General features: G+C 34.5%; 1 protein-coding gene across 1 annotated transcript in view; it reads right to left on the bottom strand.

Moving 5' to 3' along the window:
- Positions 1 to 12436, bottom strand: part of LOC125121943 (disintegrin and metalloproteinase domain-containing protein 5-like) — a 91144-nt gene that overhangs the window by 40200 nt on the left and 38508 nt on the right. The window contains exons 9-10 of the mRNA XM_047770235.1: positions 5784 to 5879; positions 3263 to 3458 (exon numbers count right to left, since the gene is read on the bottom strand). Coding sequence (XP_047626191.1) covers positions 3263 to 3458; positions 5784 to 5879 — 292 coding nt within the window. The remainder of the gene's footprint in view (positions 1 to 3262; positions 3459 to 5783; positions 5880 to 12436) is intronic.

The following is a 12436-nucleotide window of genomic DNA, read 5'->3' on the forward strand; positions in this document are numbered from 1 at the left end:
AGTCAATTAATCTACAATAAAGGAGGCGGAAATATAAAATGTAGAAAAGGCAGTTCTTTTCAATAAGTAGTGCTGGGGAAAATGGACAGCTACATGTAAAAGAATGAAGTTAAAACATTTTCTTACACCATATACAAAAATAAATTCAAAATGTATCAATGAGCTAACTGTAATACCGAATACCCTAGAATGCCTAGAGAAAAACATAGGCAGAACACTCTTTGACATAAATTACAGCAGTATTTCTGCTTGTTTGTTTCCTAAAACAAAGAAAATAAAAGCAAAATAAACAAATGGGATCTAATTAAACTTAAAAGCTTTTACACAGCAAAGGAAACCATAAACAAAATGAAAAGACAACCTATGAACTGGGAGAAAATATTTACAAATGATATGATGGATAAAAGGTTAACATACAACATATACAAATAGCTCATACAACTCAACATCAAAAAAACAAATAACCTAACTAAAATGGGCAAAAGAGCTGAACAGACATTTTCCCAAAAAGGAAATGCAGATGACCATAAGGCACATGAAAATATGGTCAACATCACTAGTTCCAAGGTAAATGGAAACCAAAACCACACTGAGGTTACTTCACACTGGTCAGAATGGCTATCCTCTAAAAGAATACAAATAACAGATGTTGACAAGGAATGAAATAGTTCCCAAGCTTCAAGAAATTAAAGGTTTAGGTCTAACTGTATAAAATATGATGATAAAGTGGTAAAACTCTAATTGCTGATGGGCTTCAGAGTAAGGAAACAATGCAATGAAGCTTTAAAAATGTAACTTGGTTATTTTTTAAGAAACCTTAAAATAAATAGTTTCTATATTTCAAGTAAATTGGTGTTTTATTTGCTTTTCTACAAATTTTTATTGTGTTAAAATACACATAATGAAGTTAATCATCTTAACCATTTTTAAGAGTGTGGATCAGCAGTTTATTGTGCATTCACATTGTCGTGCAACCATCATTACCATCCATCCCCAGAACTCTTTTATCCAGTAAAATGGAAATTTTATACCTATTGAATAATAACTCTCCATTCTTCCCTCCCCCAAGCCCCTATCAACCACCATTCTACTTCCTGTATCTATGATATTGACTATGCTAAGTACCTCATTTTAGTGGAATCATACAGTATTTATCTTTTCATAACTGGCTTATTAGTTCACTTAGCATAATGTCAAGGTTCATCCATGTTTCAGCTTGTGGTAAAATTTCTATCCTTTTTAAGACTATATAACATTCCATTGTTATATATACCACATGTTGCTTTACTATTCATGGACATTTGGGTTGCTTCCAAGTTTTAGCTATTGTGAGTAATGATGCTATGAAGATGAGTACACAGATGTCTCTTCCAAGACACTGCCTTCAATTCTTTGGGGTATACAGAGAAGAGGAATTGCTAGGTCATATAGTAATTGCATTTTTAATTTCCTGAGGACTCTTCATGCTCAGTACAGTGGATATACCATTTTACATTCCCACCAAATATTCCAATTTTTCCACATCCTTGTCAACATCTGTTATTTTCTGTTTTTTTTTTTTTTTTTTTTTGACAGCAGCCATTGTAATGGGTTGAGGTAGTATCTCACTGCAATTTTGAGTTGCATTTCCCTAATTATTAGTGATGTTGAGCTCCTTTTCTTGTGCTTGTTGGCCATGTTCATATCTTCTTTGGAGAAATACTATTGATTGCCTGTTTTTGAATTAGTCTTTTTTCTGTTGTTGAGTTTTAGAAGTTTTCTATATATTCTGGATATTAATTTCTTATCAAATTATGATTGCAAATATTTTCTCTCAATGGAACTACAAAACAGCCAGAATGCAATTAATGAAATGGCATTAATAAGTCCTTATATTTGGGGGGTCAGATAATTCTTTCTTGTAGGGACTGTGCTGTGCCTTGCAGGATATTTGGCAGTGACCCTAACTTTTACCCTCTAGAAATCGGTAGCAGTCTCACCCCAGGTGTGAAAACCAAAGATGTCTGCAATCAGTGTGTCTGGAAGGAAAAGGCCATTAAAAAATGCTGTTAAAAAGCTAAAATGTGGATTTCCCGTTTGTGGCACAGCAGAAACGAATCTAACTGGGAAGCATGAGGTTGCAGGTTCTATCACTGGCCTTTCTCAGTGGGTTAAGGATTTGGCATTGCCTTGAGCTATGGTGTAGGTCACAGACGTGGCTTGGATCCTGCATTGCTGTGGCTGTGGTGTAGGCCGGTAGCTACAGCTCCGATTAGACCCATAGGCTGGGAATCTCCATATGATGTGGGTGGGGCCCTATAAAAGACAAAAAAAAAAAAAAAAAGCTAAAATGAAGTTCCCATTGTGGCTCAGCAGAAATGAATCCAACGGAGCCATGAGGTTGCAGGTTTGATCCCTGGCCTTGCTTAGTGGGTTAAAGATCTGGCAATGCCATGAGCTGTGGTTCAGGTCACAGACGTGGTCTATCTGGCAATTGCTGTGGCTGTGGCGTAAGCCGGCAGCTGAAGCTCCAATTGGACCCCAAGCCTGGGAACCTCCATATGCCATGGGTGCAGCCCTAAAAAAAGGCAAAAAAAAAGCAAAAAAAAAAGGGAAAAACTCACAGAAAAATCCCTTACCACTCACAAGAACTGTCTGACCTAAAATATCAATAGTGATGAAGTTGAGAAACCCTAATATAACCATTGGTTTGGTACTCACATTGCTTCATGTGTCAAGATTTTAAAAAAGCAATGTTCTGGCATCAGCAAGATAACTCCTTAGGAGATAAAATTTCCTTGTCAATCCTATAAAGGGTCATGATGACCCATTACTTGCCTTGGAGTGCAGATCTGGACTAGGTATGCTGTTAGCATGTTACTTTTATGTATAACCCTTTGTTTTGAAAACATGTAAAACTGCATTGACTTCTAGTAGGCAAAATAGTTCTCAGAGCTTTTTGAAAGACTATCTCCTGGGTTATAATCCTCAAATTGGCTGGAATAAAATTCTCTATTTCTTCCTTAGATTGACTATTAATTTTTTGTCAATATGACCTCCCAAGAAGCTACATTTCTATCTGCGGTTTCTCCCTTGTGCAAATAAAGGCTTCCTTATAAATTCTGAAGTTTTTTTTCAGAATCAAGAAAATTTTATTTCCTTTAATCCGAATATACATTAGGCCTACACATAGTATACACTTACATTTTTGTTTTATAGCATTAAATAACAGAGCTTGGAATAATCAGAATTTTGGAACGAAGAAGAAAGTTTCAGTCATTACCTCCTCCAATTAAATTTCTACACTGTTTAGTAAATGACCGACATCGTCCTTCATAACAGTAGGCGGAACCAGATTCACAACTTTGTCCATTACGTGCAAATGTGTCAGCCACACAGTGTGAATAAGTCCCATTACAGTACTCTATAAAATCACATTCATCAGCTGATTTCCTACAAATTACATTAGCAGGTCTTATCTAGAAGAGAAAAGAAACAAAAAAAATTACATGTTAATGACACCCAATTTTTCTTTCTCTCAAGGCTTGAAATTTCCATCCATTTTTTTCTAAGTTGCTAAGAGGAATAAGGAAATTGTATTCTGGTTAACTACTTAAGCATTGCATAGACACTTAGGTGATTGAATTTGTTGTGCATACATAAAAGAGTGGCTATTGCTTATGAGAGGTATGGGAAATGCAAATATAAGCAGACTACTAAAATTACAAAAAAGCAAGGCTGGGGAATTATTATAAAAATTATTTTTAGCCCATTAAGGATATACTCACATGGGAAGCCCCTGGTTTCTCCATATGCCATCCTTAAGGCAGAAATCAGCAACCATTTATAAAACAATAAATATACCCCATAAACATTTTTTAATTGTAATAAACACAGAAGAAGGTTTATTTTACGTACCATGTTTAAAACTGTGCTGGGGTTTGGGAATTGACATATGCATACTGAGGGATATGGCACAATTTGCCAATGGGGACCTGCTGTATGGCATAGAGAACTTTACCCAATATTCTGTGATAATCTATATAGGAAAAGAATCTGAGAGAGAATGGATGTGTGTTTATGTATGATTGGGTCACTTTGTTGTACAGCAGAAATTATCACAACCTTGTAAATTAACTATACTTCAATAAAACTTAAAAACATAATATACTGCATGGTGACTAGAGTTAATAATGTTATATCCCTGAAAACTGCTAAGATAGCAGATCTTAAATGTTCTCAGTATATGAAGTGGAGGATGTATAACCTAACCTTATTGTGGCCACATATCACGATACATAATTACAGCACATTATGTTGTACACCTAAAACTACAAGATATTATATACTGATTATATCAATAAACCCAGGGGAAATTAATTAAGATAAAAATCATATTCAGAGTTCCTATAGTGGCTCAGTGGAAATGACTCTGACTAGCATCAAATGAGGACACAGGTTCGATCCCTGGCCTCTCTCAGTGGGTTAAGGATCCGGTGTTGCTGTGAGCTGTTGTGTAGGTCACAGATGCGGCTCAGATCTGGCATTGCTGTGGCTGTGGTGTAGGCAAGTGGCAACAGCTCCAATCTGACCCCTAGCCTGGAAACCTCCATATGCCACGGATGCAGCCCTGAAAAGACAAAAACAAAATCATATTCTTCTTCCAATATTAAGGATGTCATTTACTTTAAGAGTTTCTTTCTTGGCCAACAAAAGAACTAATCTAACTTCCTGTCCCCATGTGAAGTAGGGTGTTAGAAAGTAAGAACCTATGAGGGTTAGCTCAAGATGTATATTGATCACAAAGAAATCCCAAAGGGTAAAAGAAAGATTTATGGTACAAAATGGGAAGTCAAGTCAGGAGAGAGAAGCATCAGGTATTACATACAGAAGAGTCCTAGAAATTATAGATTATTGAGTGGACTGAAATGTGACAGTGGGTCCAATGTCGTTTGGATATAATGTAAAGCGAAGGGCTGAATATAATACTGACATGTTTTCCATCTCCTTGAAACACGTATTTCACCTACACTGTTGGTGGGAATGTAAATTGGTACAACCACTATGGAAAACAGCCTAGAGGTACCTAGAAAACTAAATATATAACTACCATATGATCTAGTAATCCCACTCCTGGGCATATATCTAGACAAAACTTCACTGAAAAATATACATGCACCCCTATGTTCATTGTGGCACTAGTCACAATAGCCAAGACATAGAAACAACCTAAAATTTGTCCATCAACAGATGAATGGATTAAGAAGATGTGGTACATATACACAATGGAATACTACTCAGCCATAAAAAGAATGCAGTAATGCCATTTGCAGCAACATGGACGCAGCTAGAGACTCTCATACTAAGTGAAGTAAGTCAGAAAGAGAAAGGAAAATACCATATGAGATCACTTATATATGGAATCTAATATATGGCACAATGAACCTATCTACAGAAAAGAAACAAACTCAGGGACATAAAGAACAGACTTATTATTGCCAAGGGGGAGGGGGAGGAAGTAGGACAGACTGGGAGTTTGGGTTAATGCAAACTATTGCATTTGGAGTGGATAAACAATGAGATCCTGCTGTAGGGCACAGGGAACTATATATTTAATCACTTGTGATGGAACATGATGGAGGATAATGTGAGAAAATGAATATATGTATACGTATAACTGGGTCACTTTGCTGTTGAGCAGAAATCGACAGAACATTGTAAATGAACTATATTAAAATTTTTTTAAAGAATGAAACGTCTTTCAAGAAACATAATGCTATTATAAAATGCAGATCATCTCCTACCTTGCAGTCTTGTGTGCAGCATTCCCCAGAACCACACTGTTTATTCCGTTTCCTTCTACATGTTCTAGGATCACAGCAGTGTTTATGGGTACAATTCTAATAAACAAATGCTTCATTACTCAATTATGTATGATTAGGTGCCATCAAACAAAACTGCAGCACAGCATATCTTCACAAAGCAGGAACATTTCTTAAAATTCAGTTTTGGTAATCCCTTTCTTTGTATGAGACTTATTGAAATCAACATCTCATTCACTAGTTTGTAAAAGAAATTGTCATTTCACTACATTCCATATAAATTGAACAATATTAACAAATTACTGTGGAGCCAAAACCTTAGAGAAAATAGTTACTAGATACGTTGTTAACTCCTATTCTCTTGAAATGTTTTCTTATATTCTTGCTTTTGTAATAATTCTATTTATACAGAGAATTTCTTTGATGTGGAAGCTGTTAAAAGCAGCATCAGACTTCTGAGCTTCTCTCTCTGAAATGGCAAAAACCCCAAACCTCTACCCCCCAAAAAAGTGGTCCCAGAATTCAGGCTGGTCAATCCAGACCTCTGATTTCACTGGGATGCTGGCTCCAAACTTATCTATATTTTACAAGATTGAGTGCTTTCAATCAACTTTTACAGACTTCAGTAGCAAGTTTGTTCTAAATGATGAAACATACCAATATAAGAAGTTTGAGTTTTCTGGTGTTGTCTTTTTTCTTACTGGTATTTTTAATTGGTATTTCCAATGAACATCTTCACAACAGGCAGCAATAATATACTTTTTAAAAAGCTGTATAGGAGCTCCCTAGTGGTTCTCTGGGTTAAGGACCCAGTGTTGTCACTGCATTGGCTTGGGTTACTGCTGTAGCACGGGTTCCACCCTAGGCCCAGGAACTTCTAAATGCCATGGTGTAACAAACAAACAAAAAAATCGTTTCATATATTGACTCATATGCCCATGCATGCAAAGTTTAATTATTCCTCTGCTAGTTGTTCTTTTTCCTGTTTCTTTCAATCAAATGTTTGGTTATTCTTAGTTTCGGATTTTTTTTTTTTTTTTTAGTACAACTTTGTATTTGTCAGAACTGACTTTTGCAAGAATAAAATGTTCTGGCTATTTCAAAATGATTCGTTTTCCCTCCCTCTGCTGAAAGCAGAAGACTTTTCTCCAGTATTCACTGTGGCAACCAGTTCAAGTTTCTGGAGGTAAAACTCAGAAAATTGTGAGGGCCTCCCTATGACTGGGTTCCTCTGGAGTTTTAAAGTGTAACTGTTGTATACATTGAATCCACAGAAATTCGTCAATTACAGTTCAGGTTTTCTACTCAGATGCTGGTTCCCAAAAGTTTTTAGCTAGTGGGTTGCTACTCCAGTAAGCTGTGATTCTCTGCATTCACCTGTTAGTTTTTCCAGTTTGAAGGGCAGTGGTTTACTCTGTGATCTCACTTCTCTGGCGGATGTTAGAAGAGTTGTTGCTTTGTCAATTTGTTTAGCTTTTTTCTCGTAAGGACTGAGTAGTGCCTTCTAAACTTCTCACATGTTAGACCAGAAAACAGAATTCTTAATTGTCTTTTTATGTATTTGAATAAAAGTCCTTGAAATTGGCTTTTGAATATATATTTATATGTTTGAACATATATAATTTGTAAATATTTTCTCCCATTTCAGAGTTTGTCATTTTATTTTTCTTAACAGAGCCAAAAGAAAAAGATTCTAAATATGATGAAGTACAACTTAGACTTTTTTCTTTAAAATCCATTATTTACCTTATCTAAGAAATTTTTCCCTATCACAGAGTCAAAAAGACTGTCTCCTATGCTTTATTCTAAAAGCTTTAGAACTTTTGTTTTCATATTTAGGTCTTTGATACAATTCAAGTTAATTTTTTGTGTGGTAAGAATGTCAAGGTTTATTTTATGTACATAGATATCTAATTCATACAATATCTTTGTTGAAAAGATTTTCCTTACCTATTGAATTGCCTTAATATATTGGCAGAAAATCAATTGATCATATAAATATCATTTTATACCTAGATTCTCTATACTTTTTCATTAAGGGATATAGTTATGCTTCGGCCAAAACTACATTGTCTTATTACAGCTTCACAGAAAATTTTTAAATTTACAAAAAAATCCATGTATGTGCTCCACCTTTGTTCTTTTTCTTTTGATCACTTTGTCTATTCTAGCTCCTTTGCATTTCCCTGTGTAGTGTATATTAGCTTGTCAATTTCTACAGAAAGATGGTGGGGTTTTGACTGGGAATGTGCTGAACATATTGATCTATTTGTGTAGAGCTGATATCTTAACAATACTGTGTCTTATAATCCATGTCTCCATTTCAATCTTCTTTCACTTCTCTGAGCAATGTTTAAGTTTTTATTGTACAGGTCTTGCACAGGTTCTGTTAAATTTATCTCTATCTCAAGTTTTTGAAACCATATTGTGGAATTGTACCTTTATTTGATTTTCCATGCGTTACTGTTTATACAGAGAAATCCATGGAATTTGGGTTCACTTGCATTCACTAATTAGTTTTAGCAGCTTTTGGTGAGGAGATTGTTTAGGATTCTCTACTCACATGGCCAAGTTGAGGTTAATTAGAGACAGTTTTAATCTTCCTTGGCATCCATTATTTATTTATTTTTTCCTTGCTTTACTGCAGTGGCAATAGCATCCACTGCAGTGCTGAATGGAAGGAGCGTAAATGAACATCTTTGCCTTGCTCCATATATTAGGGGAAAACATTGAGTCCTTCACCAGCAAGTACAGTGACAGTTTTAAGTTTTTCAGAGATGTACTTTATTAGAGAGATTCTCTTTGATTCCTAGAGTCCTGAGAGAGTTTATAATGAATTGCTGCTAAATTTTCTCAATTTTTTTCATCTATTCAGATATTATGGTGAATTGCATTGAATGATTTTCAATTAACTTGATGAATATTCCAAGTACACTTAAAAAGAGTGTCTATATTTAGTTATTAAATATATTGGCCTATGAATATTAATTATATTAAGGTGGTGGATAGTGTTACTGAATTTTTAGTCTAGTTGTTCTATGAAGTACAGAGATATGTGAAAGAAACCTCCAAACGTGATCATTTGTTGGTTTCTCCCTTTAGTTCTGTCAGTGATCGCTTCATGAAATTTGGAGATCTAACAAATGTGTGTATAATTATGATATTTTATATATACATTTTAAATGTATATACACAAGTGAATATATTATTATTGTTATATCTTCCTTATGTATTTATCTTTTTAAATCTTTGAAATAATACCCTATTTTTTAAATATGATTTTATATTTAAAAAATATATTTAGCTCCTTTCCATTTACTGTTGCCTTATTATAGCTTTTTCTGTTCTTTTCTTTTCTTTTTGTATTTTGTCCTTTTAGGGCTGCATCTATGGCATATGGAGTTTTCCAGGCTAAGGGTCAAATCGGAGATACAGCTGCCAGCCTATACCAGAGCCACAGCAACACCAGATCCTAGCCACATCTGCAAACTACACCACATCTCACGGCAACACTGGATCCTTAACCCACTGAGCAAGGCCAGGGATAGAACCTGCAACCTCATGGTTCCTAGTCGGATTCGTTAACCACTGCGCCATGACAGGAACTCCCACGCACAATTTTTAAATATTTGCTCTAGGATTTATAGTATCTTTAAAATATTGTATCTTTAAAGTACTGTAACTTAGAGTTAATACTGATTTCCTTCAGATAAATTTTAGAAACATTGAAACAGTTTATTTCAATTTACCCTTCCATCTTTAATGCTATCATTGTTATTGTATAGATGTAGATATAAAGAGGTCCATATAAACACACATATTCACATATATGCATATACATGTGCATATATGTATATATACATGTATGTATGTGTTTACATATTTTTATATATGTATGTGTATTTATATATAGATCGATAGTCTATAACTGTATATATATATTATATGTGTGTACATATATTAACATGGTGAAATTAAATGAAGAAAAAGCATACATGTAATTATTTAAATTTATTCACATATGAGCAGCCTTCTTTCTGTAGGTCAGGTTTGTCATTTATTGCCTTGGTTTTCAGCCTGAAGAAATCTGAATTATCACAATTTTTTTGTAGTGCAAGTTACTGGTAATTATGTCTTCTTTAGCTTTTTCTTATCTGGAAATAACTTTATTTGCTTCTATTTTAAAGGATGATTTCTTGGGTATAGAATTCTGGTTGTTAACTTTTTTCCCTTTAGCAGTTTTAATTTGTCATTCTAAAGTCTACTGACCTCCATTATTTGTGAAGAGAATTCAGATATATTCTCTATTATTGTGCCCAGCTAATGTGTCCCTTTTAGGCTGCAATTAAGATTTTTCTCTTTATCTGGGACTTCTTTGGAAGGCTTTACTATGCAAGTAAAAGTGGTTTTCTTTGTGTCTGCTTATGGTTTGCTGAACATCTTCAATCTATAAGTAAACGTTTTCTTTCAAATGTGGAAAACAATCAGATTATTCATGCAATTTTTTTTCTGCTACATTCTTTCTCTTTTATTTTGAAATCCAATTATATCTATGTTTGGCCTTTCAGTTCTCTGAGGTTTTGTTCATTTTTTTCAATCTCTTTTTTCTCCAGATTATATGATTCATATTATTTCATTGTCAAGTTCATAGATATTTTCTTCTGCTATCTCTCACCTGCTTTTGGAGTCATCCAATAAATTTTTCACTCCAGTTATTGTACTTTTCACTTCCACATTTTAAATTTATATGTTTTGTAGTTAACATTTATTTCTTGAGATTCTCTAGCTGCTTACTCATTAAAGTAAATTTTCCCTAAATTATTTGAGTATAATTTCCTTCAAGTATCTTAATATATGTAAAATAACTACTATGAGGTCTTTATCTGCTAAATGTGATATTTTGGACATCTCAAGCTCAGTTTCCTTTAGTTGCTGCCTACTTTCTTTTCTTTTCCTTTTTTTTTTTTTTTTTTTTTTTTAGGTCTGCGCCCAAAGCATACGGAGGTTCCCAGACTAGGGGTCAAATCAGAGCTATAGCTGCTGGCCTACGCCACAGCCACAGCAATGCAGGATCTGAGCTGCTTCTGAGACCTACAACACAGCTCATGGCAACGCCAGATCTTTAACCCACTGAGCAAGGCCAGAGATCAAACCCACAACCTCATGGTTCCTAGTCGGATTCATTTCTGCTGCGACACAATAGGAACTCCCTATTTGCTTGAATATAGTTCACACTTCCCTGTTTCTCTGGATGTCTAGTAATTTTCAGTTAGTATGTTGGACATTATAGATAAAATGATATGACTGTATTCAGCTGTATCCTTGTGGAGGATTGTTTTTTCCTAGGGTGTTGAGTTGCCTGGGCACAAATTCTAAATTTTATTTCTTCCACAGTGCACAGCTGCTCAATTCTTCCAACTGCTTGCATTGTGTAGCCTGATTCCTTCATGCGAAGTGGAATTCATTCAAGGATTTAAGTAGAGCTCACACTTAAGATTTTAGACTACAATCTATCTGTCCTTTCTTTCTTTCTGCTGATTCCTCTTTAATTTCCAATTGTAGTTCCGGTCTCAGGCTCTATACTCTGATATCTGAAACCAATAAGGCTACCTGAGTTGCATATATTTGTAAGATAGTCTTTTTTAAAAAAAAATCATCAGAATCACAGAGCTTATTTGATGCATCTGTGTTTTTAAAGGTCCCACCCTTCTTTTTTGCCCTATGGGATATTTCTGGTCTATGCATCTTTCATCAGTCAGCTAATTATTTGTACATTTAATAATCAAATTTTAGTTCAACCTCTTTCACAATTCTCTCACTCAGGGTTTTTCCCTTAAATTTCCAGTGGCTCTCATCCCTGAATTTTGCTCTCTGCCACACTGAGTCAGCAGAAATGAAATTTTCCACAGCCATTTAATTCTTCTATGGCTGTGGAAGTAGAGGATGAACCTTAGCCTACAAAGATATAAACTCACAATTTTTATTTATCTGTAGTTTTTCAAAACTAAACTTATCCTCTGGCATCTTCTTTCTGGATGTATTACTGTGCCATAAATAACATATATGTTTATGTATAATTTATTTTATTTTAGTATATAATTTTATATATAATTTATATATAATATATTCTATATTTTATAAAAGTTATCTTTGAGAGTTTTCATACAAATTCTTCACTTTGTTGTCAATTCCTTCATCATCTTTCATCTTTGCTTTGACCTGATCTTAGTTCTATATTTTATTTTTGGATAGATTTCACTTTAAAATATTTTAATTGGTATAACCTGCCAATACAAAACTTTTTCTTCCTATAATAGCAAACAATGCATTTTGCTATTCCACTGGTAATAACTATAATCTTTAGATGTTCTTTGTTTTTGTTACTGCTTGTTGTTAAAGGCATATTTCTTCAACTCATGACACACTCTTTGTGGTCACTAATTATAAGTTTAGAGCTGATGCACACACTAAATAATGACAGAGGGCAATATTCGAAGACAGACATTATCTTAAGGATGTTTGCTCTTCACTTCCAAAAATAGCAAAATTACGGAGTTCCTGTCATGGCTCAGTGGTTAACAAATCTGACTAGGAACAATGAGGTTGCAGGTTCCATCCCTGGCCTCACTCAGTGG

The sequence above is a fragment of the Phacochoerus africanus genome, chromosome 3, assembly GCF_016906955.1.
Source record: "Phacochoerus africanus isolate WHEZ1 chromosome 3, ROS_Pafr_v1, whole genome shotgun sequence".
Taxonomy (NCBI): domain Eukaryota; kingdom Metazoa; phylum Chordata; class Mammalia; order Artiodactyla; family Suidae; genus Phacochoerus; species Phacochoerus africanus.